This window comes from Phoca vitulina, unplaced genomic scaffold (genome assembly GCF_004348235.1).
Source record: "Phoca vitulina isolate PV1807 unplaced genomic scaffold, GSC_HSeal_1.0 scaffold22, whole genome shotgun sequence".
NCBI classification, from domain to species: domain Eukaryota; kingdom Metazoa; phylum Chordata; class Mammalia; order Carnivora; family Phocidae; genus Phoca; species Phoca vitulina.
This window is the reverse complement of record NW_022589725.1, coordinates 36,749,494-36,776,601: the sequence shown is the minus strand read 5'-3', so window position 1 is coordinate 36,776,601 and position 27,108 is coordinate 36,749,494. Positions and strand designations below refer to the sequence as shown.

At 48.1% G+C, this 27,108-nt stretch overlaps 1 protein-coding gene across 1 annotated transcript in view; it reads left to right on the top strand.

Annotated features, from left to right (window-relative positions):
• The window catches only part of NINL (ninein like), a 173,115-nt gene that overhangs the window by 89,136 nt on the left and 56,871 nt on the right, over positions 1-27,108 (top strand). Inside the window, exons 3-10 of the mRNA XM_032419757.1 lie at positions 7,178-7,274; positions 11,479-11,657; positions 13,501-13,567; positions 15,262-15,452; positions 16,184-16,336; positions 19,080-19,250; positions 23,067-23,203; positions 24,526-24,666. Coding sequence (XP_032275648.1) covers positions 7,178-7,274; positions 11,479-11,657; positions 13,501-13,567; positions 15,262-15,452; positions 16,184-16,336; positions 19,080-19,250; positions 23,067-23,203; positions 24,526-24,666 — 1,136 coding nt within the window. The remainder of the gene's footprint in view (positions 1-7,177; positions 7,275-11,478; positions 11,658-13,500; positions 13,568-15,261; positions 15,453-16,183; positions 16,337-19,079; positions 19,251-23,066; positions 23,204-24,525; positions 24,667-27,108) is intronic.

Genomic DNA, 27,108 nt, shown 5'->3' with positions numbered 1-27,108 from the left:
TTCAAATGAGAAAAAAAATCCAGCCTGAAGATTTTCCTGAATTGGCTTTTGGACAAAAAGAAATGAAGAAAAACAAGAAGAAAACCCTCACTGCTGACACAGGGAGAAAGTCCTGATGAAATGTACCTCTTGTTACTTCCCAAAGCACCAACTGCCCTGTGTTCCCAATGCCTATCAGTAGGATACTGTTAGTCCCTCTTACAGAGCTCTGCCTCAATTAATCCGACCACACCCATTCTCTGTTTCTTTTTATTCTATGCCTGCCTCTTGGTTTTTTGTGTGGTTTTTTTTATGGACTTAAGAATCAGGTGTATTTTTTAAAATATATTTTTTAAGATTTTATTTATTTATTTGAGAGAGAGTGAGAGCTAGAGAGAGAAAGAGAGCACACACAGGGAGAGGGAGAGAAGCAGACTCCTCACTGAGCAGGGAGCCCAATGCAGGACTCCATCCCAGGACCCTGGGATTGTGACCTGAGCCGAAGGCAGACACTTAACTGACTGAGCCACCCAGGCACCCCAGGTGTATTATTTTTTTTTTTGAAAGATTTATTTATTTATTTGAGAGGGGAGGGGCAGAGGGAGAGGGAAAGAGAGTCAAGCAGACTCTGTGCTCAGCACAGAGCTGATGCAGGGTTTGATTTCATGCCCCTGAGATCAGGATCTGAGCTGAAACCAAGAGTTGGCCACTTAACTCACTGTAGCACCCAGGAGCCCCAAATCAGGGGTATTTTTAATAATGTTCTAGCGCCTCTTTTTTTTTTTAAGAATTAGTTTTTTATTTGAGGAAAAGAGAGCACGATTTGAGGGGAAGAGCAGAGGGAGAGGGACAGACAGACCGCATGCCAAGCATAGACTCCCAGCACAGGGACCCTGAGATCATGACCTGAGCTGAAATCAAGAGTTGGACAGCCAACTCACTGAGCCACCCAGGTGCCCCGATAATGTTCTCGCCCCTCTTGATATCACCTAGAATTGTATTTGGGACCCAGAGGAGCAAAAAGCACATTTGTGAAAATCAACACTCTGGTTATTCAGTATAAACAGATGATCTGGTTTTCTTAATTATTTTTGACAGTTGAGAAAATTCAAAACCAAAAGAATAACTTTTGGGTTCACATTCAGATGGCAGGTTCTGCTGATTGAACAAATCATATCATTCCCGAGCCTTGCCCCACTTTATGTTTTGTATGTGCAGAAGTGGTATAACATTTATGTATTTATTTTTTATTAACATATAATGTATTATTTGTTTCAGGGGTACAGATCTGTGATTCATTGGTCTTACACAATACACAGAGCTCACCACAACACATACCCTCCCCAATGTCCATCACCCAGCCACCCCATCCCCCCACCCCCCTCCCCTCCAGCAACCGTGGTATAACTTTTAGAAACATCAAATTGGAGCACCTGAGTGGCTCAGTTGGTTGAGCATCTGCCTTTGGCTCAGGTCATGATCCCAGGGTCCTGGGATCGAGCCCTCCTTGGGCTCCCTGCTCAGCAGGAGTCTGCCTCTCCCCCCAGCTTGTGCTCTCTCTCTCTGTCTCTCAAATAAATAAACAAAATCTTTAAAAAAAAAGAAACATCAAATTATGATAGAAAAAAAGGTTAGTATTGGAACTTCAGTAAAGAGAAAAATCAACTTGGGTTTGAGATTTCTGGCCTCCCCCACATCACATGTATCCCAAAAAGCAGTTCCTCTGAGTTGTAATCCTTCTGGGAGGCTGGAAGTTTCTCCACACTTTCATGGGGAGGTATGTTAGAAGGAGAGACAGACACTCATAAGCAATGACAGGAGCCTGACCTTTTCTGATTAACAGTGGCTTGTGGCAAAGCTCTGCACATGTTCATCCATCTTTCTGTCTATCCCAACTCCATTCTCTTAACAGCCATGATTTCTGTTTCCAAAAAACAAGTCAGGTATTGGGTAAATTAAGAAATAGCTCTGCTTCTATTAGTGCTCTTGAGTCTGACCTGAAGTTGTCCCTCTTTCCCTCTCTGTAACATTTCAAGAGCAGTGCCCGCAGCAGCTGATGCCTCTAGGGGCCTGCTTTTGTCTCCCTCCACCCCATACTTTACACTACCTCCTCTGTGATGGGGATCGTGGTGGATTATTTCTGCTTTCAGAGTTTGTACTGCTCCTCTGCTTCATCCCATAGACAGGGCATTGCTCACACAGCCAGCATATAGGTGAAACATTCTGTAGATGTTTTAGGGGAACCTGGTGTCAAGCCAGAAATATCCAAATAGTTGTTACCATTTTCTACAACAGAAACCAAATGGTGGAGATTTCAGGAGTCTTCAGAGAAAATCAAGAGAAATCCTTTATCCAGGAGAATTGATTGGATTTTCAGTTCAAATATCACACATCGTTTCCTTGTAGTAACTAACATATATGACATCATGTAAATGTTAGTCATTGATACTTCAATCCAGTTAAAAAATGAAGAACAATATTATAAACAATATTAATTTGAATTACCAAGGTAATGTTTTAATGTGTTGAGGGCATGCTCATTTTTAATTCCTATTTCCTGTTAAAGAAACATTATCAAGGTCTGGTTTCAAGCCAGAAATTAATGTGGCCTAAGATTCCTGTGGAGTGTGGGAAATTTCCATGTGCATTTTATGTATGTTCTCTTGTTTCTTTATCAGTGGCAAGGATCTTAGCTTTAGTATTTTAAATTTGGTCAGAAAGAGAATTTTACTCTCAAAAAATAATTATTTCTTAAATTGAAATATAGTTGACATACAATGTTAACAGTAGTTTTAGGTATACAACATGATGGTTAGACAAGTGTATATGTTATGCTGTGCTCACCACAGGTGTAACTGCCATCTGTCACCATACTTTACTACAATATCGTTGATTATATTCTCTATGCTGTGCCTTTTATCCTCATGACTTATTCATTCCATAACTGGAAGCCTATATCTCCCACTCCCCTTCAACATTTTGTCCATCCCCCTACTACCTCCTCTTTGGCAACCAGCAATCAATTTGTCCTCTGTATTTTGGGGCTGTTTTTGCTTTTTATTTGTTTATTCATTTATTTTTTAGATTCTATTTTTTAGATGACCATGAGTGAAATCCTATGGCATTTGTCTTTCTGTGACTTATTTTAGCATAATACCCTCTGTGTCCATCCATGTTATCACAGATGACAAGATCTCATCCTTTCTTATGACCAAGCAGTATTCCTTTGTATACATATACCACATCTTCCTTATCCATTCATCTATTGACAGGCACTTGGGCTGCTTCTGTATCTTTGCTATTGTAAATAATGCTTCAATAAACATAGGGGTGCATATACTTGAAAAAATAATTCTTAACATAGTGTTACTAAAAATAATTTTAAAGTTGAAAATGATTGTCAAAGGGTCTAGCCTCTATTTGTGATGAGTGAGTCTGAGATTTTACAGAGATGATGGTATGTCCTTTTTGGTGAAGCACCTGAGTATTATGGGTTTGTTCTTCCCCCTTTCTTGAGCTACAAAGGGAGAAAACACAGAAACACAAGCACAGTCAGAATAGTATCAGATAGGGGCGCCTGGGTGGCTCAATTGGTTAAGCCTCTGCCTTTGGCTCAGGTCATGACCCCAGGGCCCTGGGATTGAGCCCCACGGCAGGCTCCCTGCTCAGCAGGGGTCTGCTTCTCCCTCTCCCTCTTCTCCTGCCCCTTCCCCCACTCATGCTCTCTTTCACTATCTCTGTCTCTGTCACTCTCAAATAAGTAAAATCTTTTAAGAAAAAAGAATAGTATCAGATAAAATGTCAACACACTTGGTCATCAGATCCCACTACTGTTTGATGGTTGGAAGAAAGTCAGCTGATAAGTATTACCAAAGACACAAAAGAAATCAGAGATTAAATCAAGCAAAATTGTCATTTCCTTTTGCTTCCATGTATTCAACAAGTATTTTTTTAAAGAGATTTCATTTATTTATTTGTCAGAGAGAGAGAGCACTAGCAGGGGGAGTGGCAGGCAGAGGGAGAAGCAGGCTCCCCGCCAAGCAGGGAGCCCCATGCGGGGCTCGGTTCCAGGACCCTGGGATCATGACCTGAGCCGAAAGCAGACACTCAACTGACTGAGCCACTCAGGCGTCCTTTCAACAAGTATTTTTGAGCACTTAGTATGTGCTCTGCAATATGCAGAAGCTAGGATGTGATCATCAAAGAAATATAATGTCTATCTTCATATGAAATGAAATCTATGCAAGATATTCATTCTAGTATTGATTCAAATAGCAAAAGATTGGAAACAGCCTTTTAAATATGAGATTGGTTAAATAAATTCTGATAGATCCATCTGATGAAATTTATGCAGTCCTAAAAAAGTATGAACAGGCTTCAGACATTCTGGTAGTGGCAGGTTAGCAAACACAGGCCAACCTTCCAGGGAGGGCTACTAAAAAAGCTGAACAAAATCATAAAATCAAAGATCTTGAAAATGGTAAAGAGCAAATAAGTCAGTGAAGAATTACCAGCCTAAAAATCTGTAAGTCACACACTGAGAGAGGTTCAGCCCAGCACACAAACCCCATTAGTGCTGAGAAACTGTGAAATTGATGTGGTCTTTGGGACCTCAGAGGGCCAGGAAAATCTATGTCAAAACACAGGTTCAGGGGCGCCTGGGTGGCTCAGTCAGTTAGGTGTCTGCCTTCAGCTCAGGTCATTATCCTGGAGTCCTGGGATCGAGTCCCACTTCAGGCTCCCTGTTGGCGGGGAGTCGGCTTCTCCCTTTCCTCCCTGCTTGTGCTCTCTCTCGCTATCTCTCTCTCTCAGCCAAATAAAAAAAAAAGTTAAAAACAAAACAAAACACAGGTTCACCCAAGGTAGAGAACCTAATAAACTAGCCCCCAATTTAAGGAAGGATCTGAATCAGCCATTGTGCTTTTTGCTGTCTGGGCTTGTCTCCTCTCAGTGGTCTAGATAAACCTCATTTAGCTGAAGGTGGTCCTGCCCACAAAAATAAACAAATGCACAAATAATCCAGTGTCAGGTCATGATAACATGTGTATCCCAGGCAAACAGCTGTATTTAATGCTCAGTGGCGGCAACAGAGGTTTGCTCATTCAAATTCTGTGCCAGATTTGAGAAGCATGCTTGGCTCTATAGCCCAAGTCTGCTTTTCCAGCATTTACTGGTAACCTTTTGACCTATGTAAGCCCTTCTGTTGACTTCTTTCTGTGTGACTTACTGAAGCATCCATAGAGAACAGAGCACATAGCAGAAGTGTACACTCAAGTGACTATCCCATACTGAGCACACCTGGGTGACGAGCATCCGGAATCCCTCCCCTGTCTTGCAGTCCTCTCTCACTAAGGCCACTACTGTCCTGACACTAACACCATAGATTTGCCTTGCCTGTTTCTGATCTTTGTAGAATGGAAATACACAGTACATGCTCACTACATAGTCTCTGACTTCCTTTACTCTGTATTATATCTGTGAAATACAGTTCATCTTGTCTCGTTTTTTTTCCATCATCATATTTCATTTTTTGACTGTATCATAATTTACCCATTCCATTTTTGAACATCTTGGTCATTTCTACTATTCTTCTAATAAATTGTTTATCTTCTTGAAAAATGTCTATTGAAAGTGAAATAAAAACATTTCAGACAAACTACAGAGTTTAGCACCAGCATACTTAAGAAAAATGAAATTCTAAACCATGCACTTCAAATAGATAGAAAATGATCCTAGACAGAAGGTCAGAAATACAAGAACAAATGAAAAACAAAGCAGGAAATATTTGGATAATTCTTAATGAACATTGATTATATAAAATAAAAAATAATATTTCATGGGGAGTTAAAATAGAGCAAGTTAAAATATATGGCAACTCATAAGAAAGGCATGAAAGTCAGGAGTATAGTAGATGAAATGAAAGTGTTACATAGGCTTCCTGTTGTCACGGAAGAGGGTAAAAGTATCGACTAATAGTAAACTTTGATAAGCTGAGGATGTGTGTTGTAATTTTTAGGATAAATGGTCAGAGAAAGGAAATAGACTATATAACTTCTAACTTAGTAAAGGGAAAATGAAGTCCTAAAAAGAAAAAAGTCAGTAAATCCAAAGAGAGGAAACCAGGGAGAAAACACAAGCAGGTCAGATTGAAAGCACACAATAGAATAGTAGGTTTAAATCCAAATATATCAGTAATTATATTAAATGTAAATAGGCTAAATAGTTAAAAGATAAAGCCTTTATAAACGACACCTGAAATATATGGATACAAAAAGTTGACATTATTAAAATTTGGTGAAAAGATGTATCATGTAGATACTAACCAAAAGAAAGCTAGTCTTTATGGTAAAAAACATTACCAAAGTAAAGAGGGTTAGCATTTTATAGCCATAAAAGATTCGGTTCACTAAGAGGATTTAAATGCATATTCTATGACCCAGCAAGCCCATTCATCGACATATACTCCTAAGAAACTCCTAAGGACACGTGTGCAATACTGTTCAAAGCCTTTTTTAAAAAAAATAACCAGCCACTGGAAACAATGGGAATATTCATCAGTAGGAGAATGGATTAATAAATTTTTGCACAGTTAAACAATGGAATACTATACAGCAGAGAAAATGCATTTTGCATGGCAGCTTGAATGAACATTACAGAAGTAATATTGAGTCTAAGAAGCAGGACATAAAAGAATATATGCATATGATTCCATTTAGATCAAATTTGAAAAGAGGCAAAACTAAACCATATTGTTCGGGGATGCATACAAATGAGGAAAAAAGCAAAGATGTTAATACCATAAAAGAGTGGGGGGCAGGGAATTTAATAGGAAAGGAGCCATGGTGGAGGAGCCTCTAAGGTGCTGATACTATTCCATTTTTTGGTGGGGTGGTGATAGCCTGGATATTTTCTTTTTGTATATTAATGTTTTATGATCATCAGATCCCCATTTTGGGTACATTTTCTAATTATTAAAATTGGTAATAGGAGTTTTTTGGTGATTAGTTTGTGACTCACTTTTACTTGTTATATTCTTCTATTTAAAAAAAATCTTAAGTGAATATTAGAACAAATGAACGTTCTCAGAGCTAAAGGCAACAATAAGATGTTTCCATCTGAGAATAAAAACAAAAGGCTAAGGTATTATATAGTGATCTGTTGAAAGTAGTGCTGACCTCTCTTTTCTTATATTTACCAGGTTAACTTTGAGGAATTTAAAGAAGGTTTTGTGGCAGTGTTGTCATCAACTGCTGGTGTTGGCCCCTCAGACGAAGACAGTAGTTCTTTGGAATCAAGTAAGAGGATTTCCTCCTCTCACTTCAAGTGTTTGTTTTTTTCATTATTTGTTACCTTCTAGAGTGTGATATTCAGATTGAAGAATATAGCATGTCTGAGAACTAAATTGTAACTCCACTCCCTTACTGCCAACCTGTGTGGACTGGGACAAGACTTTGGGTTTTTTCTTCTTCTGTTTCCTTATTTGTGCGATAGTGTTGGAAAGGAGAAGCTCTATTGTTTTCCTTTACACATAGCACTTCTGTGTGTATGTGTGGTAGTCTGTCTCACACCAGGCAATTCTCCAACACTATCTGGGTGTCCTACATTATAACTCAATCCTGACATTGCCTACCTGCAGATAGCCTCAGATTCCACAGGCCAAGGGCTCAATCCCACAATATGGTCCTCACTTCAGATGACAGTCACAGATCCAGGTTGTCACCTATGCTTCTGATTGGCTATAAATCAGAGGTTCCCACAACCCCTTTCTCAGGTTCAATTAATTTGCAAGAGGAGCTCCTAGAACTCAGGAAAACAGTTTACTTATCAGATCACCAGTTTATTATAAAAGGATGTAAGTCAGGAACAGCCGGGTGGAAGAGGGCACAGGGCAAGGTATGGGGAAAGGATACAGAGCTTCCATGCCCTCTCCAGGCAAGCCATTCTCTCCCAGTCTCTGTGTGTTCACCCCAGAAGCTCTCTGAACCTCATCCTGATGGGTTTTTATTCAGGCTTCATTACATAGGCATGTTTGATCAAATCATTGGCTATTGGTGATTGAATTCAACCTCCAGCCCCTCCCCCCTCCCTGGAGGTCAGAGTGGGGCTGAACATTCTAACCCTCTAATCACATGGTTGGGTCCCTGGGCAACCAGCCCCCATCCTTAAGGGCTTTCCAGAAGTCACCTCATTAACATAAACTCAGGTTTGGTTGCTCTTGTCACTCAGGACATTCCAAGGGTTTTAGGAGCTCTGGGCCAGGGATGAGATGAAGAACAAATACATATTTATTATAATCACAGTATCACAAGTGTCAAATAATATTGTGTGCTGTCCTTAAGGCATGGGCTGTTGACAAGATAAAGTAGATGTAGAGCAGTTGAAGTTTCAAGAATTGAAAGCTCAGCGCAGACACAGGTGTATCTAGACCACTGAGGTTGGCAGAGCACGTAGGATGCCAGCAGCCAGAGACAGACCTCACTGTTTCTTTTGTCAGACAGTAGTGGTGTGTTGTGCTGATAGGCCTAATTAGACTCCTGTTATGGGAATGGGGCTGGTGGGACAAAGATAGCATGTCCAAGTGGAAGTGGTGTCCTGAGCGGGGATGCCCCCTGGCTTTGGTAATGGTCAGGAGGTGGAGGGCGGGTTTGGAGAGCGGTCCACTCAGGGGCATGTAGATTGTGGGGTGAGGGTCAGAAGATGCTGACAGACGTCATTAGTGCCTGCTCCGTCAGACTTGAGGCCGTGAGTGGCAGCGATGCTTCAGACCCATCTTGGCTATCTCCGATGAGTATTGGGCAGGTGAGTGAAAGGGGGCATGGGGCAGTGTGTTTGAGGTTGGAGGCATGGTACTGATGAGCAGACCGAGGAGGGAGCTCTTTCCCTCAGCCCACGGCAGGCTCCTGCCATGGCAGATCCTTGGTCTGGAATAGGTGCATGACTGGATAACAGGGATAACAGTGTGGGAGGGCTTGGGGCAGGGGAGTGGGAAGTGGAAAGGATGAGAGCTCACATCGACTGTCTTCAGTGTGCCCAGACTCCCAGAGATCTGTAGCATTATCATGCCCATTATTCAGATGAAGAACTGAGGCTTGATGTGTGAAGGGATTTATTTGTCCAAGATCCCACAGCTAGTAAGTGAGAACCAAGATTCGAGTCACAATTTTCCAGTTGCAAGCCCTGGGCCCTTGTATATGCGGTGTAGACAGAACCCGCTCCTTCCATTGGCTGCCCAAGGCTGCAAGAGCTCCTGGGTATAGTGCAGAGAACCCTGCCGTGGGAGGAGCAGACCAGCAGTGGGAACCATTTGTAGGACCCTCAGGGCATTCGCTGGTTGCTTTGTCTGACACTTTTCTTCTCTAAGAGGTGAAGATGGCCACTGGCCTTTACGAATACAGGATTTGGGAATATGGCCTGTGATGGTGTACAAGAATGGAAAGGTGCCCAGTGTCCCTGACCCTGCATGTGCCCCTCCCACACTAGAGAATGCATGGAGCTTCTAAACGTAAAACTGGATCTGTGGACAAGCACTAAAAAAAGCCAAAAACAAAAAACAAAAACAAAAAAAAGAGAGAAAGGAGCTATTCTAGGACTTGCGGGTTTTTTCTACCTGTTCTATTTTTTTGTTGTTTTCTTTGGCTTTTTCTTTACTTTTGGATTTCAAAGCTTTCCTCAATTAAATGGTCATATGTGTGGCCTGAGACTCCTCCCCTCGTGCCAGCCTAAGGGGTGGGGGGCATCAGAGTCCCTCTGAGTTTTCTGTGCTTGGTTTCCTAAATGTGCCCCAGCTTCCCACTTCCCACCTGATAGGACTTTACCTCTTCCTAAACCACCTCAAGGTGGAAGATTCTTCCTCTGCCCACATTAACCAGCCTGCAGCCTCTCTGTAACCAGAAACCATGCTCAGACGCAAGAGCCTATATTCACTGGTCCTCACTTACCCTTTTGGCAGCTCTCTGGTGGGAGCCTTTTTCCATGTTTGTAGCCTCTGCCTTCTGAACACTGCTGGGTCTGCACACAGGTTCTGTTTTCTCTCTGCTGACTCAGACACTTTGCCCTCCTCTCCAGCACATCACATGCCTGTTGTCCCAGGGTGATTGGTATAGTGTCCATGATTACCTCCAAGCGTCCCAGTGAGGTGAGCAATGCTATATTCGCCCTGCATATTGTCAGCTGCCTTAAATGTCATGCTGTCACTTCACAGTCTGTCCATCCCACGTGGAACTTGGCATCTTCCTCCCTTGACCCCAGTGTCTGTCTGCCACTGGTATCACTGTGCTTCCAATTGGCTAGGCTGTACCCAGCCCCCTCCTCTGATGTGGTCCCAAGGGCAGGGGCTGTGGCCTGGCCGTTTGAGATACGGAAGAAGGGAATGATGTGGTACTTGGCTTGAAGGAACGTGACACCTCTCAGTGAAATGCTGCTCAGTTTTCCTGGCCTGGCCTTACTTCACTGGACCCTTTGCCTTTTTCTCCAACCAGCCCATTCTGATTACTTTCCTCTGAACCTGTGTCCTGTCCTGGCTGCTACCCATAATGCCCTCCCCAGTCTCTCTCCTACCCACCCAAATTCCACACAGTGTCAGTGTTGTTTCTTCTCTGTCTGAAAGGTCCCAGCTGCTCTGTACAGAAGTGGATAGGTCAGGAGGGAAGAAGGAAATGGAAGGGATTGTTAGGGTTTAAGGGATTCTCATAAATCCCAAACTAAAACCCATGCCTGCCTTTGCTCCAGACTTCAGACCTGCAAAGTTTCAGCCTCCTGGGCTGTGTGTGAGGTCCACGCCCACAGTGCCCTGATGGTCCTGTCCAGATCGGGTCCTGAAGTGAGCAGGGTGGGAAGTGACCTTCTGGTCTCTAGAGCAATCGCTTCTCGGCCTTTTGGCTAAGATCAAGTGTGGTCTCTAGAGCAGTATGTCGCTGGATTATTGGAGGTTTTTTTCCTTTTTTCTAATAAAATGCTATTAGTATTAGTCTTCTATTAGATAAACAAGAAGTCATTTCTTAGTAGTAGTAGTCTTTTACTACATAAACAAAAGCAAAATATGCTCAGAAAAATTTAAACAGGGAAACCTGGGAGGCTCAGTCGGTTAAGTGTCTGCCTTCAGCTCAGGTCATGATCCCAGCGTCCTGGGATCAAGTTCCGAGTTGGGCTCCCTGCTCCACAGGTCGTCTGCTTCTCCCTCTGCCTGCCGCTCCCCCTGCTTGTGCATGCGTGCTCGCGCATGCTCTCTCTCTCGAACAAATAAATAAAATCTTAAAAAAAAAAGAAAGAAAGAAAAATTTAAACAGTACATAGAGTTTAGAGTAGAAAGTTACCGTCTCCCAGCCTGGGTGTCTCAGTCCCCTGCCTGAGGATTAGGGAGAATACATTGACCACCGTTAACTGTTCTCCGTGTTCCTCCAGACATTCTCTGTGTGCATCTGTAAAGGCTGCACTCCGCATCTTGAAATGTGTTGCAGCAGTGTGTGGGCCCCCCCACCAAACCTCCCATTTTCTTTCCAGCTGCCTCTCGTGCTGTCCCGCCAAAGTACGTGAGCGGCTCTAAGTGGTACGGTCGCTGGAGCCGGCCCGAGCCCGAGCCGGGTGGCTCTGCAACAGGAGCCAAATGTTTACCAGAACAGCAGGCCCGGACCGCTGGGAGAGGCCAACTCCGCCGCTCTGCATCTTTGGAAAGTGTGGAGGTGGGTCGGGTTCCCCTTCCCCACCCCATTTCACTTAGTCATTGTGACATGACTACAAGAGGATGTGAGGGGCAGGTGGGCATTTCTGGGCATCTCAAGTCACCAGAAGCATGGGTGCACATTGGGAAATGACATTTCGTTCTAAAGTATCTCTGGGTCTGATTGTCTACAGGGAAGTTCTGGCCAGCGAGTGTACTCCTTCAGACATTGGGGCAGCGGAGAATTGGTATCCAAATCACTTGTTTCTTTCCCTCCCCTGCTTACCACCACCAGCTTTTCCCCAGCACTGGGAGAAGACTGGTTGTATGGTTTCATAGGGGTGAGGAAAGAAAGGGAAGATGCTTTTTTGATGCCCCTGCAAGGTTAGGAATTTGGAAGTACCAAGCCCACAGTCCCACCTGCTTTGAATACTTAGGATATACCAAGGCCCACACTTAAAATTTGGTGAAGATGTACCAGACACCTCCCAGGGCCTTGGGAGTTGATTCTAGCCCCCCATGTCCCTGAGTTGTTCACTGCTGCTGGGGCAAACTCAGGAGATGGGAGGCTGGAGCCCAACAGCCTTCATGTCAGGAAACATCCATGGGGCAGATCCACAGCTTTCAAGTTAACCATGGATTCCTTAGACCTGTTTCCAAGAATTTCAGAAGGTTCCTGGTTCCTGCTGTCTGTGATGTCCACTTTGTCAGGTGGGGCTTTATGGGGACTTATTTTTAGTAAGACAGCTCTGGGCTTTCACATTAATTTGTTTATATGTACAACATTTGTTGAGGCAAACATATCTACTTAAATCGCAGAGTCCCTTTGCTCAGGGATGTTCTATGCCTAGGCAATACCAACAAACCCCAGGTGTTCACTTTTTTATCCTCTTTAACTTTGGTCCTCAGAGATGGAGGTCTGAGGAGTCTGCTCTGTCTCCATTGTATCATTCTGCGTGGTAAAACCATCTTGGATCCCTGGAACTAGAACATGGGAAAATGTTGTTTTAAGGTTGTTGGTTGGGCTGAATGCATTAGAAAAATGGGACACAGCACCTGCTCCCAGATTCCACTCTCATTTCATTGCCAGCTCTGAGGGCCTCTGAGTCTTGGTCAACTTGACATTCCTTCCAGGATCAGTCATGGGCCACACAGCACCTGTCAGAAGCGACTTTGATTTTGTAGTTGGCTGACCTGGCCACAAAAACCTGAGGTTTTTACTTGAGTCAAGTGTTTCTTGGTGACCTGCCCCCTGCAGGGTGCAGCTTGCAAAGGGCCCTGAGGTGTCAGGTGCTTGCTACACATCATGCTGTCCCTAGAGCTCCTGGAGGGACAGAGAAAACCACTCTCCCTCCAACTGTTGGCTGAACTAATAAGGATGATAAGGGATGGGGTGCAGAGAGATGAGGACCATTAAGCTTGAGTCAAGATGATGTGGTGTGATGGCAAGTTGACCGTGCTCCACAGCCACTTCTCTCCAGCGCTGGTGTATGAAGCCAGCACCACAAGAAGCTGTTGATTGGGAAACATTTTTCTCCCCTTTTAGGGTACAAGTGCTTGATTGTGTTTTTAGTGTGAACTACTGATGATTTGGGGTTTCTGTTGAAGAACTTCCTGTGTCCCTGTGTCTATACCGTAGCACTTGGTCTGTGAGAGGGAGCTGCTCTGTGCTGGCACCTCTCAGCCTGGACGCAGAGCCCACCTGCCAGTGTGGGCTTTCCCTCGAGGAGCTGCATCTCACCATCTGTTGTTCCTCTTCCTCAGTCCCTGCCCAGCACCACAACATACCGTTCTGCTGTTCCTGGAGCTCTGTCCACTGCCACATACTCCAGGGAATTCATGTCTTTCTCTTTTCATTTTCCCAGAGTCTCAAGTCAGACGAAGAAGCTGAAAGTGCTAAAGAACCTCAGAATGAGTTGTTTGAAGCACGAGGTAAAGCCACAGCTTCATGGTTGTGCTCCCTCCCTTTGACCAGTGCTTTGAAGTTCAAGGAGCTAGGTCATTGGTCAGTGAGCCAGCCGTGTGTGATTTCCTGGGAAGCATGCCGAGTGGGTGGTGTCCCTCGGGGGCCCCTACTCCAGAGGTAGTCCCAGCTGGGAGGTGGTCACTTGATCCTCAGCATCCCCTGAGGTCAGACCCTTAGAGGCCACTGGCCAAGTGAGCAGTATGTTCTGCCACGTCACATAGTCTGTGAGGGCCAGCTGGCACGCATGGCCTTGGGGGTCTCAGGCCTGTTGCACTGCCTTCTTGAAGTGCCGGGTCTGGGTACATCCTCTTCCTGGCTGTGTGCATGCAGTCTTGGCAGCTGTCAGCAGCCCTGTCTGTGCTCCAGATGAAATGCCAGACATGGTCTTGGCCCTCGGGAGCCTTGCAGGAGCAACCAGAAGGCAGCAGCAGGTATACATAAGCAGGTCACAGTGTGCCCACATGTGGGTCTGTGGATGACTTAAGGATGCCTCCCACATGAGCGCGTCACAGGGCAGAAAGTGCAGAAACTTAATTTGAAGGGGGAGACCAGAATTGACTTTGAATTACTGCTGCAGTAAAAAATCAGCAGCTGGAACCGAGCATGCTCTAGATTGTGGTCCTCAAGGATAAGGACCACTGATCATTGTTTACCTTGGTGGATGTCAGAGGAAATGACCTGAGCGCCCACCTGGGCTGCTGGACAAAGCACATAGATCAGGAAGAGCAGCCAGGCCATCACATCCTAACTGCCTTAGCCTCAAAGTCTAAATTTAGGGTGGGAAAGGAAGGACTGGCCCGGAAGGTTGTGCATGGTGCAATTTGGGATCTTCACCCGCAGGTTCTTCCTAGCCTTGAACAGAAACCTTTCCAACAGATTAGAACTGACAGTAGTGCATGAAACTCACATCAGATCTCAGAGGATTGATTTACCTCTTCCATCATCCCTGAGAAACAAACCCTCGTATCAGAGGTGCTTTTATGTTTTTACTTAGAAATTTCAGACTCTTTAAGCTAGAAGGGATCTCAAAGAAGGCGTTTTCCTCAGCCCAGTACAGTGTTGTTCATGAGCACACAGCCAGAATGGACTAGCTGTGGAGGGGATGTCTGGCTTGAAGCATGGCTCATCAATGGATGGCTTCTCATGGCACCCCCAGCATTGGTCTGTGTTCTTCTACAAGTTGTTTCTCTGGCAAAGCTCAGAAACATAAGTTTCTAGAAAAAAAATTTTTTTAAACTAATCTGGTTTGGGGGATTTTGTGTGTGTGTGTGTGTGTTTTGGGTTTTGTTTTGTTTTGTTGTGTGTTTTTTTTTTTTTTTTTGGTAAATACAAATAATGCAGCCCTCTTTTATGTGCTTTCAGTGGTCTGACTTCTGACTTTAGGAGGTTCCCTTCAGAGAAAGCTTTCCCCACATGGACCAGAGATTCCCCCCCACTGACATTTTATTATGAAAATTTGCAAACACAGAATGAAGATGAAAGAATCATACTGTGAACAGCCTTGTACCCATCACCTAGATTCCACCTTTGATGCTTTGCTACTCAAGTGTGTCCATCGCCCTGTCCATCTGATTTCAGAGTACATTGCCAGCATTGGGGTGTTCCCCCCAGGTGCTTCCACCTGGAGCGTGGGGTTTACCTGTTACTCTCCCTGCTTCAGGCCAGCTGCCAGCTTGGGGTTCTGAGGTCTTCGGGTGCCTCCAGAAGCCCTGCAGCCCCTCCTTGGACACCCCTGAGAGCCGGGTCCGGGGCATCTGGGAAGAGCTGGGCGTCGGCAGTAGCGGCCACCTCAGCGAGCAGGAGCTGGCCATCGTCTGCCAGAGCATCGGGCTCCAGGGACTGGACAAGGAGGTGAGAGGGGCCAAGGCAGACCACACTGGAGGACGGGCTCCTTGTGATGGTCAGGTTGGTGTTGGGTCTGGAGAGTCCCTTCACCCTCCAGACACTGATGCGGTTGTACCACTTTCTGGTCTGAAGTCCTCTGATAACTCGCAGTGCTGCTGCTGAGGTCTGCACCCACGCAGGTCATAGGCGGCCTGCCTCACTGGCGTCTGAGCATCTTCACTCATGACCCTTCCTCTGCCTAGAGTGCCCTTTCCCCTTCCTGCGTTGCCCAGTTCTAGCACCCAGCCCAGATATCATGGCCCCTGAGGCAGGCTGCGCTCCCCAGGGGCTGTATTCACCCCTCCTTTCCTCTTGCAGGGCCCTAGGGGAGGTGGGTGGGCAGTGGTGATGGGGAAGCTCCTCATTGGTAAAATCCTCCTTAGCCCTGCTGTCCTTGCTAGTTTCTGAACCGCTGGGGGCCCAGGGCACATTCCATGTGTATGTCTTCCTCTTACCATCCAGCAAGTTCCTGGCATGGTAGACTGTGAATGGGTATTTGTAGAAATAGGAAGTACAGGTGGCATCCATTCATAGCAGGGTGGAAACTGAGCAGGCGTGGAGATGTCAGGCCAGAGCCAAGGGAGGTCAGGTGTGTCCCAGACAGTTTGAATTTGGTAAGGATGAGCAGACTGCCCAGCATGGGGAGGGAAGGCCTGGGTGGTGGTGGCCTCAGCACAGGTATGGCGGCTTTTGTCTAGGAACTGGAGGATCTGTTTAACAAACTGGATCAAGATGGAGACGGCAGAGTGAGTCTCGAGGAATTCCAGCTTGGCCTATTCAATCATGGGCCCACTTCACTTCCAGAATCTTCCACTCCTGTCAAACCGAGCATGTCCTGGTCTCATTACCAGGTAAAATGGGATGATTGAGCCTTGAACCACAGCAGTAACTGCTGTCATTCTCTGGCCTTCAGCATCTTCACAGACCTGGAAGTTGGGGGGGGGGGGGGTATGTACATGTGTGTGTGTAAGTGGGAGGCCACGTGACTTAGATTCTAGAACCACACAGGTCTTGGGGCTGATCTGGCATTGCCCCTCCCTAGCTGTGTGTCCCTGATAGAGTTACTTGCCTTCTCTGAGCCTCAGGCTCTTCATATGTAAAATGGGTGCCTGCCTCCTGGGGATTTTATGAGGATTACATGGCAGTTCCTTGGTTGTGGGATAGGCTGCCTTCCAGTAGGAGAGCTCCTTCTCTCCTCCCTGTTGCGGTACAGTGAGAGCATTCCAGATCTTCCCTAGGAGTAGCTCTCCACGTACTCTACCCTATGCTCTCCCTGTCCTGTATTCCTAAATCTTCTCTCTCATACAAATACCAGGTCTCTGCAGATGGAGGAGAGCAGATTTAAGGCAGTTATTTAAATTGTGATCTGGTTTGGTGACCATTGGCTTAGCATTTGGTTTTACTCCATCCCAGGACAGGAAAACCTCCCTCTTCCACCACAGGGCATGGTTCTCTGAAGAGTCTTGCTGATGTGGCTAATCCCACCGTGCACTATGGGTGGTGCAGGACCAGTAATGTTCTCTGCTAGGCGGGGTAATCTGAGAGTCCAGTTTCTGAATCTGAACCTGATGAGAATGGACAGAGAAGAAACTAGGAGCATTAAAGGAAGGTGTCAGACCATGTAAGGTCAGAGGCCACAATGAAGTCCCACTGGGTCATGCTTAGAGCCAGTGGAAGGAAGGTGCCTCCTCTGTGGTGGAGCTGCCCCTGTTCCTGTGTCCCAGTGAGGAGGCACAGCGGACAGGGCTCTGAGCCGTTGGGCATAGGCATGAGGCCAGGCAGGACCCACCTCTAATCAGAGGCAGGGGCCCAGGGAAGCCCTGACTGCCCAGGAAGTGCCCTGAGCCAACACGGCTGCGGGTGGAGGGTATTGCATCCTGTGTATATGGGCTCGGCGTGGCATGGTGCTGCTGGGCCTCAGGTATGTGGCCCAGCCCCCACCTTCTCCTGTTAGGCCACGACGCACCTGTCCTCAAGCTCACAAAGGAAACAGGTGGGAGGGAGATAAGGGTGGTCAGGGTGCATTTAGGTATCTGAGCTTTTCCACACGGCCATGGCCACGTTCCCAACTATTTTGAGCTACCATCTCCCCTTTTGTAAACCGGGTCAAATGCCTACTTTGTAGGGCTGTAAAGTACCTAGCACAACTTAGTGAGCACGCAATTCCTGAGTAAGTGTTTATGGAGAGGTAGGAACACAGCTGAGAACAGATGAGGGCATGTGGGCCTATGAGCACCTGCTGAGGACTGAGTGTGGGGAGAGGACGTGGGGGGCTGGGAGGGGCCGTCAGAGCAGAGCTCTGGAAAGCACAGCCATGGAAGTGTTGGGGGAAAGTGTTTCAGGCAATGAGACAAACTTGGAATGTTTGGTAATAGCAAGAGACTCCTGTGAGGGGGGTTGAGAGGAGGCCAGCAAGGAGGGGAGCCCTGGGAGTGTGGCAGGAACCCTGGTGGCCAGAAAGGAGCAGCTGCTCCTAATTCCTGTGGCCCCAGACAGCAAATGCTTGTTCTGCCTGGGGCAGAAAATCTTTTTTCTTCTTAATTTTTTTTTTAAAGATTTTATTCATTTATTTGAGAGAGAGAATGAGTGGCAGGCGGGAGGGAGTGGGCAAAGGAAGAGGGGGGAAGCAGACTCCCCGCTGAGCAGGGAGCCCGATGCGGGGCTTGATCCCAGGATGCTGGGATCATGACCTGAGCCAAAGGCAGACACTTAACTGACTGAGCCACCCAGGCACCCCTACAGAAAATAACTGTGCTTGACGGATTCTTACAGCCCCTAAGTCTAATAGGTCAGCTTTCTGGCCAAGAGATTTTTTCCCCTTCTTAAAACTCCCCAGTTCTGGGGCTCCTGGGTGGCTCAGTCGGTTGAGCATCCGACTCTTGATTTTTGGCTTAGGTCTGGATCTCAGGGTCATGAGATCGAGCCCCACATCAGCTCCACTTTCAGTGGGGAGTCTGCTTACCCCTGCCCCCTGCTCGCACTCTCTCTTTCTAATAAATAAATAAATCTTAAAAAAACAAAACCCAAACTCCCCAATTCTGTCGGCTGTGAGATGTGTTTCTGAGGCCTGGGGAGACCTGTGACTCTGGGCCATTCTACCTCCTCTCTTCCAGCCTGTCTTGGGTTTCTTTCCACAGGCTGGATCTTCTAGCATTGGCGGGTGCCTTCTCTGGCTCTCCCTTTGAGAGGCCAGGTGCACACCATTACTGAATCGGGGAGAGAGGTTAAAACTGCTCATGTCTCCCACGAAGCAGCTTGTGCTGACCGGTCAGGCCACACGGGCACTTGGATGGGTTCCCGGGGCAAGGCCTCTGGTGGACGGTAGGAAAGCAGGCACCAGGGTCCTTGAGGCAGTGGGCTGGGTGTCTGGAGCCCTGGGTTCAAATCTCCGCTTTGTTGCCTGCAGAGCTGTGCAGTCTTGGGCACACCGTGTGATGGTGCCATGCCTCTGTTTCCTAGTCTGGGAGACTGGGTTCTTATCCGGCCTCAACGAGACAGTGAAGGGCTGAGCACAGGCCGTTGAGGTCGGAAAAATCTTAAAAATGAACAGGAGGCCGAAGTGCTCACGGGTACCTTTGCTTTCCCTGCACACAGGTCCTGCAGGAGGGTGGCTGCCAGACCGCCACGACGTCGTCCCTGGTGTCTGTGTGCTCAGGCCTGCGTCTCTTGTGCAGCATTGATGATGGCACCGGATTTGCGTTTCCTGAACAGCTCATCGCCCTGTGGGCCCAGGAGGGGATTCAGAACGGCAGGGAGATCTTGCAGGTCTGGAACTGGTCCCTTCCCAGCTGCCCCGGGGGGGCATCCAGGTAGCATGGGGCTGGTGGGGGACCTTGGGGCCCTCTGCCCACAAAGGAGGCTGGACAGAGAATCCTAGACGCACAGGGCCTGAACTCTCTACAGAGAACCCCATGTAGGAGAGGCCTGTTGGAATCGCTTTCTTTATTTTTTCCTATTAAAATATAGGAGATTTTGAGACGCCTGGGTGGCTCAGTTGGTTAAGCAGCTGCCTTCGGCTTGGGTCATGATCCCAGAGTTCTGGGATCAAGTCCCAAATTGGGCTCCTTGCCCAGCGAGGAGCCTGCTTCCCCCTCTGCCTGCTGTTCCCCCTGCTTATGCATGGGCTCTCCCTCTGACAAATAAATAAATAAAAATCTTTAAAATATAGGAGATTTTAACTTAAAAAGATAATAAATAAGAAGCAGAAAAACAACAGTCTGAAACAAATCCATTTGAAAGTAGGTTTTAGTATACTGTTGCTTTCAGTGCATTGTTAGCCTTGGAGATGTTCTGCTTACCTGGATGAGGGAGTCAGTCCCAGACAAGGGAAGGAAATTTCCTTCCTTGTGGTAGAGACTCTTACTGGATGTCACAGACCCAGTAGTCTGAGTGTTTCCACTTGCTGAGGACGAGCTCCATAGTGAACCCGAATTCCGTCAGAGCTGCCCGTCAGCCTGGGCAAGCTGTTCTCCCTGCATAGCCCCAACTCTCCCAGACCCTCCCTCCATTGGGTGGGGCGTGGAGAGGTGCGCTGCCTGGCTGTCCTCAGGGGGGGCCAGTCTGACCTCCCCCAGGGACACGGCCAGACCCTTGGGGTTTGGAGGGAGCTTGCTCTGGGGGCAGGACAAGGGTGAGGGAAGAACACGCTAGGTGAAGTGTATGTGGTAAGCTGGACTGATGATCTTCATTTCCAAATTTCACTTTGTGTTTTAAAAAAAAAAAGTGTCAACTTTTATAGAAAATTATAAAATAATAAAGCCTGCCCCGTTTTTGCTCCCATTCTGCAGGAGCAGCAACCTAATGGCTTAGTGGGAGTTCTGTAGAGCCTTTCCCCAGCACAGAAAAGAAATACATATTTTAGATATTCCAGCTTTAAAAATTTTTTTGCAAAGTCGGTGTACTATATATCTTGTTAATTTATGTTACCTTTTTCCTCTTGTACATGTAGATTTTTTTTTTGTTCTAAATCTTGGCATTTAAAATGTACATATATCTTCCTGTTCCTATGCTGGTATTTCTTTGTAGGCCAGATTCCTGAAGTTATGAGTTTTAACTCTTGATAGGCTTTGTCAATATTACCTCTCAAAACGTCCCTATTAGCACAAACTAACAATACATGGAGGAGTCCAGCAACAGCCTCTACGATGGTCCTCCTGACACCTTGGCCAGTGCCTCCTGGACCTAAACTCAGCCATTGCTGAGTGTGGCTCCCCAGCAGCCTGGGCAGAGCCTGGACAGCCAGGACAGGCCTGGGCCCCTGGTCCTTAGAACTGTTCTGAGAGCCGGAGGCTGAGCCTGAATCACTGGATTGGCCCTCAGGGAGGGTAGAGAACAAAAGGATTCATGGTTTGGGGATTCTCCCTGAAACTATGCTCCTGATTCCCTGTCATTTGTAGGTGGGTCAGCTGCCATCATAGCCTGACAGATGGTGAATCTCAGATTTGCCTCTGACATTTTCATAACTTACCCTTTTTATTGCTTTCCTGCTGTCACAGATATTTCCAGTTCTTTAGCAATTTATAATTTACCAGTTGCATTCTGAGTTCGCTTCCATTTTGTTGAAAGGCAGAGGTGTTTACTGAATTCTCAGCACTTGGCACCAGGCAAGGACCTGTGAAATTTGTGATTGTTATTTACTCCTCACATGGCCTGGAAGGTGTTTCTGTCTCATGTGACGGATGGGGTGGCTGCCTGTGCACACAAAGCCAGGGCAGGAGCACCAGCAAGTGGGGCAAGTGGTCCTGGCATGCCGAGTCAGGCCCCTTCCTGCCCGTGACACTCTTAGAAACTGCTTACCTGTGACATTGGTGGTCAGGACCACAGGCTGCTGCCCTGCCAAGAGCACCAAGCACATTGTGACTAAAAAAGAAAGGCCTTTCTGTTGAGAAGGAAGCACCTAGCTGGGTGAGCCCTCTGCGTGGACGTACCCAGCTTCTCAAGACCCCTGGCCATTTCAGGGCGCTTCTTATCCAGGCCCTTGAGAATGCTCTGTGAGGAGGCCGAGGATTGGTTATCTGTCCCTCCTCAACAAATCACCATTGAATTACGCTGTAACACACAATGATGGTTCTCGTCTGGAGCAGCTTCTGTGGGTCAGGAATTTAGGAACTGTGTAGTGGGTGGTTCTAGCCCAGGGTCTCCCCTGAGGTTGGTCAGAGGCCTTGTGAGGGCCTGACTGGGGCTGAGCTGCCACGTCCAAGCTGGCAGGTTGATGCTTGCTATAGTAGGAGGGCCTCCATTTCTTGCACATGGCCCCTTCCTTGGGCTGCTTGAGCTTCCTCAACACTGGGCAGTGGCTTCCCTGGAGCACCATCTCAGAGAGAGTGGGGAGGAGGCATGTGTCTTCCACACCCCAGCCTTGGAAGCCCTACGCTGTCACCTCAGTACCCTGTGGGTCACATGGGCTGGCTCCGCTCAACGTGGGAGGGGAGGACCTGGGTATGGATGCCAGGAGGCAAGGGGCACAGGGCTGTCTTGGAGGCTGGCTCCTACCCACGCCATGTGGTTTTTGATGACTCCTTTCTTCTTGATCGGGAAGCTGCTGCTGTGCCCTCTGTTTGGTACATGATTTGCTGGGCCATCTGTACTTGAGGAATAACAGCTTGAGCTTCCCAGTTACTCCATACGCTTCACCCTGACGTCATTTCTCTTCAGAAGTGCTATGGGAGGTAGGGGAGTAGTGGAAAATCAAGTCTCCATTGTATAAGTTAAAAAAGGGAGCATGCCTCATTCCCATGTGTGATCTGGGAATGCTGTGGCTCTTTCTCTATAGGCCCTGACGTGGTACCTGCCTCTGGACTGGGGCATAACTGATTTTCTGATGTCATAGAAAGAAGCAGGGGTCAAGAATACAACACAAAAAAAGCAAACGCAGCAAGTGTTGTTATTGTCAGTTGAGCAGAGGAGTATATGGGTATGGTTTATTATTACTGTGCTGCAATACATATAAATTGTTTTATTCTCTTATTTTCAAAATCCTGAGGGGAAAAGAGTGCTCCACTCTATGGAGTGCTGGGCCATGGCTCATCTGTCAGATCATTTTTCTACCCACATGTACACATATTTCACAGAGATTCTCTTAGCTTGAGATGATAAAAACTCAACTCTAAATGGCTTAAGCAGAGTTAGGGGCTCACCTGGGCAGGAACTTGGAAGAAGTTATCCCAGGGGTGTTGTCAGGGCTCTCTTCCATCTCTCCTCTGCTTGCTTCTTGGTGGCACTGAGCTCAGGCCAGGTCTCCTCATGCAGCTCCCAGGGCCAGCAGGGTCCATACAGCACATTATCTCACAGGGAGAAAGGCCTCTCCCCCGGCCTCCTATCAATCCCCCTGATGTCCTCTGCTTGGGACATGCCCCTTCTGTGTCAGTTACCTTTTCAGGAAGAGGGTCTCTGTCCAGCCTGGGTCACATCCACATCCATAAGATGAGTGGGGACAGAGGCAGAGACTTTACAGACAGAAAAGTTTGCAGGTGCTGCCTACGGGACAGTGCAGATCTGGGCCTCGCCTGTTCTTAGGAAAGCCAGGAAGTGTTTGGAGAAGCCACACATCCTTTCCTGCCCAACGGGCTTTGCTATTTCCAGAGTCTCGACTTCAGTGTGGACGAGAAGGTGAACCTTTTGGAGCTGACCTGGGCCCTTGAGAACGAGCTCATGATGGTTGGTGGTGCCACTCAGCAAGCGGCCTTGGCCTGCTACCGCCAGGAGCTGAGCTTCCGCCAGTAAGAGCCCAGTGCGGTTGGGTGGTGGGGGAGGTGGGTACAGCTGGCCAGGCTGCTGGGTGGGGGGCAGTCCTGGGAAATGGGCATCCTGCCCTTGTCCATCCCAAGCCAATCCCACGGGGCAGGGGGCTTGACACCACCTTTCCCACTGGCTCTCCTTTAGAAATGGGCACTTTTGGGGGGACAGGAAAGAGCTAAGCACTCCCTGTGCCTCGAGTGACATCCCGTGTGTGATGTGAGGGGGGCTTGCTGCTTGGGCTTTTACAGCCACAGAATTTCAGGGTCACTGGCCTTGAGCAGCTTAGAAACTGATGTCAAGGTCCTCCCTTAGCCCCTTTTAGGAAGGTTCCAAGGGGGCATCTGAACCTGACACTCATCCTGCTGACACTTGAGCTCTTGGGTGCAGAGGCAGAAATCCTCCAGTTGGCAGGGATGTGTTCCAAGAGCAGGCAGAGGGCTCCTGAGCTGGGGCGGCTGGCAGGAGAGAACAAAGTGTTCCTCAACATGGTCACCAAGAGCAAAGTGACGGGGGCCGAGAATGCGTTCCATTTTAGTTGGGTTCAGCTTTCGATTAGCTGAGTATTCAGGCCATCGGGACAGCAGATTGGTGTAAAGATCATTTTTGTGTTTACTGATGTTCCAAAGCTGCAGAAAAGAAATCATGATTTCTCTTCTCAAGACTTTGCATCCCATTAGGTGCTGACAGGTGAGCTTTCTGACCTCAGGCAGCTCTGCAAATAGGACCACAGAAAGACTGTGCCTTGGGAGGGTAGAGGGAGAAAATCTCCATGCTCCTTCAGGGGGAGAAACGGTCACCAGAATGGCAGGTGCCAGGGGTGAGTGCAGAGCTGCAGGTGGGGCCTGCTCTGGGTGACTCACCTAGATGTCAGGCTGCAGGTGTCGGGGTGTGACCAAGGCAGGATGATGGGTGGTCAGCCTTCTCCCCTTCATGTATCTAGTCCCGGATTTGGTGCTGGGGATCCCTGGGAGAGGAGACAGAAGGGGGCATGGGTAAATTCTCACCTGTTCTGGGCCATCTGAAGGTGTGGCATGCCGTAAGGCTCTAGGCTCAGACTTCCTTGGTTCAGAAACTTTCTAGAAACCTTCCTTGACAGGTCATTTAGCCTCTCTCTCAGTATGTGCATCTGTAAAAGGGGCATAGTAGTTCTGGAAACCACTTCTAGGAGATGGTTGGTGGTGGCAGTGAGGTCAGAGCACAGCACTGCCCATGCTCAGCGCCCAGTTAATCATTCATGCAGACACAGGGCTTGCTGGGCCCAGCGCAGGTGTCCCCATCTGAACCTGTCTCCTTCCTGTGGCAGGGGGCAAGTGGAGCAGATGGCAAGGGAACGAGACAAGGCGAGGCAGGACCTGGAGAAAGCCGAGAAGAGGAACCTGGAGTTTGTGCAAGAGATGGATGACTGTCACTCTGCCCTAGAGCAGCTCACGGAGAAGAAGATCCAGTAGGTCTTGTGGTCATACCCAAGCCCAGAACTGCAGCTCCTTAGCAGCTGGGCAGTGATTTCCCAACCCTGGCCACAGGTGGGTGGTGGATGTGGGGCTGCCACTAGGTGAGGCCATGGTCATGAACATGGTGGAGCTGAGGCCCTCCTGTTTCACCTGAGCCAGTAGAAATCTAGAAGGTTCACCTCTGGGGATGTCCTTTCTTGAAAGAAGAGGGGTGCATTTAAAAAAGCAGCCTTGTTCTTTATGATGGGACATGTGCAGGGGCATCCAGCTATGTGTGCCTGTGGGCTACAGGGCAAATTCCTATTTTCTACTTTATTTATGGGGTCTGTCCTACTTAACCTGGGTCTTCTGTGTGTGCCTATGGCTAGTGACATGGATGAATGTTTTGAAAGAGGGCTGGTGAATGATTTTGGAGCCTGATGAAAGGAGCCTGACATGGTAGAAGGAGCCCAGAGCTCGAAACCTAACTCCAGGCACTGTGAGGTACAATGGAGTGGTCTGCTCCATTGGTGGGGTTGGTGGCTGGACAGACCAGAGGGAAGGATTTCTGACCTTTTATGGACACAAAACCTACGTCTGTGGTTTATTAACCAAAATGTGAAGAAATCTAGCCCCTGAGGATCTCCCAGGTTGGGGCAAGCAGAGGAGGGGCTTTTCACCCCCGCTGTGGGAAACAGTCTATGCTAGGCTTCCCTAGCTGGCAGAGCTGAGCTGGTTGTTCACCTTCTGGAAGCTTTTGTCACCTGGAGGTGTCCCCTCAAGGATAGCAAAGGGTGTGCACTGTAGAAAAACCAGTGTGCTGTACTCAGCTCTCAGTAGTGATGATAATGGGGACACAGGGAGGCTACCAGCCTTCCCACCTCATTCTCCCTCACCAGCCCTTGCTGTGATCGTAGGTGGACGGAGCCCCTGAGATTCCTCATCTGTGAAGTGGGAATGGTGACAGACCGTCCTCTGCATGGGAGGGTACCAGTCAGTGTGTTTGAGCCCTCAGCGGGGTTTGGTATCTCATGCCTGTGGGTTAACTGAGCATGGGCCTCCACGAAATGTATGACAAAGAGAAGCAAGAACTCAGGTGGCGTACATGGCTTCAGCGAGCACATGTCTGAGAGCTTGTGACCAGCCATCTCGTTCCTGTACCTCTGGGATGTTGCCTCTCACTGTCTTGTGTGGTTGTAGCATCTGAAGGGAACACTTCCCTCACACCAGCCCCGCCGGCAGTGTTTGCAGATATTGTGGCATGACGTACATGAAGTCCCCGCATACATGGCCCTGGGTGGGCAGTGTACGGGCCTTCACAGGACCTTTTACCTGCCCCCATCCACCTTACTGCAGGCTTCTGAGCACCATCCCAAAAAAGGCCTGTTCCTGCCATGTGTGGGGACTGTCACGGTCACAGTTACAAAGCCCTCACCCTCATGGCTCACAGCGGGAGGGATTGGAGGCACCCAGGGGTGCAGCCAGCTTTCCTGGGGCTCTGAGGTTCGCAACATGGCCATAGCGGATGGGGGGGGGTGGTTTCATGGTCACACAGGACCAGTTGATTGTGTCCAACTGAACAGTAGGGTTGAAGACCAAGAGCCCGTTTCATCTTCACTAGAGATGCTGGGCGCCTTCACTGTGCAGCTGCAGGTCTGGAGGTTGAGGAGCTGGCTGGCCCTCTATAGAGGAAGGAGCCTGTTCCAGCCTGTGAAACTGTGCTGTGTTGTGCTCCTGTTGTGCATTGGGTGTCCTGACTCACCAGCCACAGTTACCCCATAGGCCATTTTCGCCGCATTTTTCAGCTAAAGAAACTGAGGCCTACAGCAGTGCAGTAGCTTGCCCACAATCACAGTGTGGACTAAAAGTTGAAGCCAGGTCTCCTGTCTCCTTGTCTTATGCTGTCTCTGAGATAAGAGAGCATGAGGCCCTGGCCTGCTGTGTATTGAGTGTAAGAAAACAGACCATTAGGCAGGAGGAGCACTGAAGGGTAGAAAGCTTGTCACTTCCCAGGCTCGGCTCACCTGGAGTCACATACCACCATCCTAAGTCAGCACATGAGGGTCCCACTGGCTCACCCTCCCATAGGACCCATGTACTAGGGGTTCCAAGGAAGGTACTGGCTGTCCCTACTGGTCTGCGGGGGGAACATGCTCTGGGCCAAGCAGGACCACACATCTGAGTCCACAGGCCTCTGGAATCCCAAAGGCCTGGGATACCCTTTCCTCCCTGGGGAGGCTGGGGAAGGCCAGATGCAGGAGGCTGAGATCCTGGTCTGCTCACCAGTGGAAGTCCACACCTACCTCTGCCTGGTGTGGAGAAGAAGTATGCAAGGGATGGCATCAAGGGCATAGTGTGGAAGAGTGCGTGGGTGTGTAGTGTGGAAAAGTGTGTCTGTGTGTGGGCGTAGTGTGGAAGAGCATGCGTGGGGGAGCGTGGTGTGGAAGAGCGCGTGC